Genomic DNA, 7,580 nt, shown 5'->3' with positions numbered 1-7,580 from the left:
CCATACATGACATACATCCTACTTTTAGACATGAAACCCACGCTTATGTATAAAATATGTACGTTTTATTAATAGGAAATTAAGCTATTATATACTGCTGCATTTATATTCACATATTTATATGTAAACTCAAAATTCATACAATCATTCGTAAAACTTTGAGCAACATCACAAACAAGTACCATTTTGGAAATTCATATTGAAGCCTCAGTGGTTATAATTTTAATCACTTAAAAGTAGATTTATGCAATGGTTTGAATCCACCATTCCCAGAACTTCATCAGATAGCTGCCATTTAAAGTTTTTGTCCATTAAAATATAAGTAGCTGTCACAATGTTGGGATTTTGTGCATATACAATATTTTCAACATGCACATTAAAAAACAAAAGTGTCAAAAGCATGTCAAAATGCTTTTTGGTTGACAATAGCACAGCAGTGTTCTTTTTCTCTCTCTCTCTCACTAATCTCTATTTCCACTGTACTTAATTTATATTGGCTATGATGCGTGCACTAATAACACATTTGAGGACCTCACTGTTTGAAATGCAGTGTGCTTTTCAAATTCAAATCAATTCAGAACAAACAGTAATATAATGAAATAGTAATGAATAAGATTATATGAAAAATATTGTATACCTTTTTTAATTCAATTATATAGCAAGGCACTTGGTATAACAAACATACTAAAACAATTATATCACTGATTTGACAAAACTTAGAAATTAACATAGATTTGAAAAATGCTTAGATACACATACATGCTATTAATCTATAAGTATCTTTTTCATCTACAAACAACACCACTTAAATTGGCCATGTCACAGCTGCTTACACATCTGGCCATTATCAACTTACTCCTCTTTCTTCACTGTTTACACTCATAGAAGACATGTCTGATTGGTCACTGCTGCGACTGGATGGCCTTGATTGGTTAACAGTACCCTCTGAGGGAGAGCCATACGTAAGCGGCACAGGGATCCCAGGGAAGAAGATGATCTGAGCATCTGAGTAATAGGGAGGTCTTTGAATACCAGGGCCATAGTAAAGAGGAGAACCTGGGAATAGCATCCTTCTCTGGATGTGAGAAAAGGAAGGCTTAATTTGGTCGTAGGCTGACGGTGGACGATAGGGGGAAGTATGGAGTGTCATTCCGTAGCTTTCCCTGTTGTCTGCTGCAATATTATGGCATGTCCTTGGTAATGTTTGCACAAGTGTTTTTTCATTGCTGCTCATCGGTGATTGGCGCTCTGAAATGCTCTCTGCTGAATGACTTTGGGGTGAGTGTGAAACAGGAGCCACAGGAGAACGTGAAGAGCTGCGCTGAAGAGTAGGAGTTACCCGTGGAGAATGATTTGAGCTGCCAGGAGAGCCTAAACAGGAGTGGAAAAAAACAACATTTGAAAACTTAAAAGACCCCATAAAATTGCTTGAGGAGAGCAGTTTTCTATCCTTTGGTGACGTTATTGAAACAGGATGTTTGAGCAGGACATGTCAAAAGCTTATCCCTTTTATTTTTTTAAATAGCCACTAGGCTTTCTTTACATCACAGTCATGAATCTACTTGCTAGTTGGTTGCAGATGGAATTAAAGGGAAGGACATTCAAGAGAGCATTGAATTAGACAAAAATCTGTGTAGTGCAAGATCAGGGATCAACATATATATAATATATAGTTCCCCCAAAAATGAGAATTCTCTCATCATTTACTCACCCTCATGCCATCCTAAATGTGTATGACTTTCTTTCTATTGCAGAACACAAATGAAGATTTTTAGAAGATTATCTCAGCTCTTCAAGTCATTGCAATGCAACTGTATGGTGGCCAAAAAGCACATAAAGGTAGCATAAAAGTAATCCATTGCATCATCTGAAGCGATCCTATAGGTTTTGGGTGAGAACAGACCAAAATATAACTCCTTTTTCAATTGCAGATCTTGACATGACATGAAGCTTGATTACACTTCCTAGCACCATCTAGTACTTTGCACATGCATCAAGCACTAGGAAGTGTTATCAAGCTTGAAATCATGATCATGCCTAGAGACTTTAATGGCAAGATGTTCAGTGAAAAAGGAGTTATATTTTGGTCTGTTCTCACCCAAAATCAACTGGATCACTTCATGAGACATGGATTAAACCACTGGAGTCATGTGGATTACTTTTATGCTTTTATGATACTTTCACTTTTATGGGCTTTTGTGGAGCTTCAAAGCTTTGGTCACCACTCACTTACATTGTGAGGACCAACATAGCTGAGCTATTCTTCTAAAAATCTTTGCTTGTGTTCTGCAGAAGAAAGGAAGCCATTCACGTCTGGGATGGCATTAGGGTGAGTAAATGAGGAGAGAATTTTCATTTTTAGGTGAATTATTCCTTTAATATACATGAATTAAAATCCACAGAACTCCAATTTTGATTAAATGGGGTCTTTAATAAAAGTAACTCATTTTGTTTCAGAGAGCAGTGAATCATGTTTGTGTGATTCTTACCATTACTGTTAGACAGCGTTTTCACAGTGTAGCTACGAGTGCCCTTCCCACGCAGCACGTCAGACACCTTGATATATAACACATAATCACTTGTTTGGAAGAGTTACAGGAGTTATGGTGATACATCTGACTGGTAATTAATATACATTTTTTAATATTCAATAAAACTGAACAAGAAATTTTGGGAATCGCCACTTGTTGGCACCACTTTTGTGATTACATGCTATTTTCATTCTATTGAATCTATTGACCTTTATAGTGAAAATATTTTGATGTCAGTTTAATTTTACATTGCTGATTAATAGAATAAATCACTTTAAAGTGTAAATAAAGATAAAATATATCACCAAACCGCATCCTTCAATCTTTTCCTCACCTTTTTGTTTTTTGCCACCATGATGGCGGTATCATTATGGTTGTTTTTTACACTACTATCAGCTCCATTCTTCAGCAGGATCCTGATGATCTCTATCTGACCTCTGCCACAGGCACTGTGCAAGGCTGTGTTCCCACTGTATGACTGTGCATTCACATCACACCCACTCTGACCAAGCATAGAGAGAGAGAGAGATCATGAATAAATGCTTCTGATTCACTCACAGGCAAATCAAAGATTTTAAATTGTGTAACAATGATTAAGAGGCAGAAGACTTCAGCCCATAGTCAAAAATGAAAGGAACAGATTGTGACAAAAGTGGTGATCAAGAACTTCAACTGAAAACTAGCTCTGCAGAATAGCTGACTCATAAGCTGTGAAATATGTGGAAAAAATATGTGACATAAAATAAATGCACACACACCTCGATCAGTAAGTTGACCATGTCATTAGAGTTGTTTTCTACAGCATGTATCAGTGGACTGCGGCCACTCTTGTTATCCTGTGGTAAAACAGGAAAAGAGACACATAAACAACAAATACCTCTGCAATAAATCCTAGAAATCACAATGCAAGGGCGCACTGATAAAGAGGGTAGGGCAAAAGACGAGAGATGCATGGGGGAAACACAAAATTACAACTGACAAAAGAACAGGAAATCGAGTGATTGAGAATGGATGACAATTTCACTGACCCCAGCGTTGAACTCAGCCCCGCTGTCCAATAAGATTTTGGCCAACTTTGTATCTCCATTCTGCACAGCTAGGTGGAGGGGAGTCAGACCTTAATAATTAGACAAAAAATAAAATAATAATAAATAATAATTGTAAAATTAAATGAACCACTAAAGCAACCACTTTGTTTCTATGACCATTTTCCAACCTCTCTCTGACTCTTAGAATTAAACAGGCCATTTTTTGCTGCTGTGCCTTTAAGACTCCTATGTAAACACCCTCTTCACATGTGTAATGAAATACAGTGCTGTGCTGCACTTTTTTAAGACATTTGTGTTTGCTACCAAGACAACAATGGACATGGGAGGTGGGGGTGTTTTCACAGGATTGTAAATACAACGCAAACCAATACATTTTACACTTTCAGTAAAGGGAAAAATACTAACTGCACAACTCAAAATACAAGCTTATTTACAGTATTGACCAACGTTTCAATAAATAAGCTTGCATTTTGAGTTGTGTTTTATATATGATTCCTTTATATATTTATGCAATAAATAACTTGCACCTCTAAATTGCGTGTGCATTTAGTCAACTGTCTTTTCAAAGGAACACTTTCAGTAAGACATTTTAATGTACTGTAACTTGTAAGCAGGCTATAAACCTATGCTCTTATTGTACATTTTATGATTTCTTTCTAAAAATGGGATTAGCCCATCATATTGTTCTTCTTGATTGACGCTCACACTGGCACAGGAGATGAACTATAGTTAACTCTAACTCGAAGAGTCAGAAGTTTGATGATGGCGCAAAAGCTAATTTTGGATTTGTTTTTCCAAATCAAAATTTCCCAAACATACATTCAGACCCTAATGAAGGTATTAATCTGCTCTATTCCAGAGCACAAGTCCACCTTTAGACACACAAGTTTATTTTATTTATTTATTTCCTATCACTGTGCAGGCTTGCATATTTTAAATGGCAGCGTAAAAAAGCCTACTAGCAATTTTTAAATAGCGCAGTTTGTGTTAACCTGACTTCCCGATTTAAAGTATACCATTACGTTACAAGTCCTAGCTGTCTCACTAATTTCTGTCAAAAATTTAATATGTAATGTAAAAATGAGTGCTCTCATCCATTAACAGCACCCCCCCCACAAAGACATTTCAGCACCACTACCCGAAAACATCTTCCCATGCCCCTGAAGATAGCATTATATTTTTTTTACTGCCCATCCGTCAATAACAGCCTCTTTGCAAAGTCAGCATTAGACTGGGACAGGCTCACTAAAAATAAATCCATGATGAAATGTGCCGGCAAGATTTTTTTTAATACAGATTTGATGTTATTAAATATGAGCAGTAATGTGTGCATGGGTTCACTTTGTCTCACATTAGTAAGTCACAGAACTACAAAATTCTTCACTGGGGAGGACATTTTGAGTTTAAAAAAAAAATATATATTATAATGTTACGTATAGTATATATAATATCTGAATGGCATTGTCTTGTGCACCAGAAATACAGAAACAGTTAACTGAGTACCAAGATGCTCTTTTGTTCAAGTGTCAGAATCCACAAATAAAGCTAGATGGTGATACTTGTCTCCTTCCTGATCTGTAAAAACATTCCCAAACATAATCATACAACCATGCAGGAACATCTTAGATTCCATGATCAGACTGTTTTCTGTTTGTTGACCCCCAGTTAAACATCTCCAAGATTTCATTTGTAATTTCTGATATGGTAATTTCCCCCATTTCATGGCTGCATCTGATCATGACTGATGGTGGTGTGCACAGACATATTATGGCATGGAATATACATTTCTATTGTAATATATGTATTTGTTCTTATTTGTGGTACTAAACAGGGCCATATGCTAATCCAGAACTCACCTTCATAGTTCCTGATCTCCAGGTGGTGTGAGGAGTTGTGGGAGTAGTGTCTGAGGATTACAGAAAGACAGTCGACCTCTCCGTGCTCACAGCACAGGTGCAGCGCTGTCTGCCCATTACGGTCAAGAGCTCCAGGATCAGCTCCTGCATTCAACAGAGCTTCCACCAGACCAGGCTGATGAGTGATTACAGCCAAGTGCAATGGTGTCTGAGAGAGAGAGAGAGAAACAGAGAGAGAAACAGAGAGGGGAGACTTTACAATAGAGCTATTGGCCAACTATTTTTAGACCACACATAACAACTCCCGCACTATAGCATATCAATATTTCTACAGTTTATCAAAAAAAAATTTAGGTTTGATAAGATATACAAGTTTATTTGGGTTAGAAGGTTGAGTCATATCCTGGTGTGGATTCCTGTAACCGTAACTGCTATCCTGGAACTTGTCTAACAGGTTAAAGGTCAGTTCCACAGATCTACTGATAATGAGATAAAACTGGGCTGACGCTCCTTTGTAAACATTCCAAGAGCAACAAAAACATAGTTCTTCCAAAGTAATTTGCCACTCAGGTGAATAAAGCAAAATTAAAGCGTTCATTTGACATCTGACATCTGTTTTTGTCTTTTTTTACCAAAGCTACATCTTGAATGCACATGTATAATAAAGCTAATGTTGCTGATATTTCAACTTAATACTATGCAGAAAATGAATACAATAATTCATAGCAAGTAATCTAATGTGTGTATGTTTTGGTGCCAGAGAGGAAGACTGAAAGTGAGAGAAATAGATAGAGGTATGTGGTTTTAATGATACCCACTAAAGATTAGAATCAGTTAAGTCCTGATAGCAGGTAGAGTTGGCTCTGGGCTGGCACATGGAGGGAGGGTTGATGGTTTGGCACTGGAGGGTGGGAGGATGTTCTAGTAAGGCACATTGGAAAAAAGTAAAGAAAGCCTGAAGCTGCAGAAATTCCTCTGGTGTCACAATGCCCGTGGCCCTCCCTTCCTATGAAAATAGCGCTCATATTTCCCTGAATCCTGTCTGACTCAATGAACATCACACCCTCACTCATGTGTGTATGTGCTACAAGACATGTTACCACCCACATACAATTTTATGGGTTTTTCTTAGTGCTCACATCAGTCATATAGCCACAACAGTGAAAATCTTCTTTAGGCAAGCCCTCCCTGCAGAAAAAAACTTTATAAACCAGCCTAAGATAGCTTGCTGGTCCTAGCTGGATTAAGTTAGTCTAGCTGGTCTCCCAACCTGGCCAAGATGGTGCTCAGCTGGTTTAGCTAGTTGGCAAGTTTGCCCAAACCTCTGTAAAATAAGGAAACAGACCAGCTGGGCCAGGCTGCGAGACCAGCTAAGACCAGAAAACCTGTTTAGGCTGGTTTTAGATGGGGCTTTTTTCAGCAGGGTTTAAAAAGGAAAATGCTCAAGTGAGGAAATTATGGACTAAACCTGGAATAACTTGCCATTAAACAACCATAAAAGCTTTCAAGAGGAACTTTGAGTTCTTGGAAGAGCACGAGGGGAGGAAATAAGGAGGAGAAAGGGATAGGAGGAGCCAGAAATTATCAAGCGGAGTGGAGAGAGTAGTGATGAAGGGAAGAGATGGATCAGAGAGGGAAAATCCCTTTCCTTTCCCCTGCAGTGTGTCCTTACATTCACATTCCTGTGTGTAAACACGGGGGAAAAGAAAGAAAAAAAAGAGGGTAATGTTGGCTGAATAAAGAAAGAGACTGAGGGCGAAGACTCATGACAGAGATGCATGAACCAAGAACAAAGTCTTTTGAACTGAAACTAAATCCTGCATGATTTAGCACTGATGACAGAGCTGCAACAAATGTCAAAAGACAAGAAAAGATATGACAAATAAACAGTCCACTCAATGCATGCAAAAAAAGCTATTATGTAATGTATACATTTCTGCCATGTCAAAAATAATTAGCATTGATAACACTTAATAGTAGATAAAGCATTCGGTATCATGAATTAACAATTAACAATAATCGATTTTAATGTTAATTTACAAATATAGTGTTGTCCGTTGTAAGTTCATGGTAGTTTACAATGCATTAATGTTAACTTTTAATGTAAAAATGTGTTAGTAAATGTAAAAATGATAATTTAACAA

The 7,580-nt window shown here is 37.4% G+C and overlaps 1 protein-coding gene across 3 annotated transcripts in view; it reads right to left on the bottom strand.

Annotated features, from left to right (window-relative positions):
• Positions 1-61: 61 nt before the first annotated feature.
• LOC127452868 (B-cell lymphoma 3 protein homolog) overlaps positions 62-7,580 on the bottom strand; it is a 32,521-nt gene continuing 25,002 nt past the window's right edge. For 2 of the 3 annotated variants that reach the window (XM_051718684.1, XM_051718682.1), the window contains 6 exons: positions 5,437-5,644; positions 3,560-3,648; positions 3,290-3,367; positions 2,866-3,033; positions 2,490-2,556; positions 62-1,371 (listed from right to left, as the gene is read on the bottom strand). In XM_051718684.1, coding sequence (XP_051574644.1) covers positions 848-1,371; positions 2,490-2,556; positions 2,866-3,033; positions 3,290-3,367; positions 3,560-3,648; positions 5,437-5,644 — 1,134 coding nt within the window. In that variant the 3' untranslated portion in view covers positions 62-847. The remainder of the gene's footprint in view (positions 1,372-2,489; positions 2,557-2,865; positions 3,034-3,289; positions 3,368-3,559; positions 3,649-5,436; positions 5,645-7,580) is intronic. The other variant, XM_051718683.1, reaches the window with a different exon arrangement.

The sequence above is a fragment of the Myxocyprinus asiaticus genome, chromosome 15 (assembly GCF_019703515.2).
Source record: "Myxocyprinus asiaticus isolate MX2 ecotype Aquarium Trade chromosome 15, UBuf_Myxa_2, whole genome shotgun sequence".
Taxonomy (NCBI): Eukaryota; Metazoa; Chordata; class Actinopteri; order Cypriniformes; family Catostomidae; genus Myxocyprinus; species Myxocyprinus asiaticus.
The sequence above is the reverse complement of the archived record's forward strand: the minus strand, read 5'-3'. Positions and strand labels throughout refer to the sequence as shown.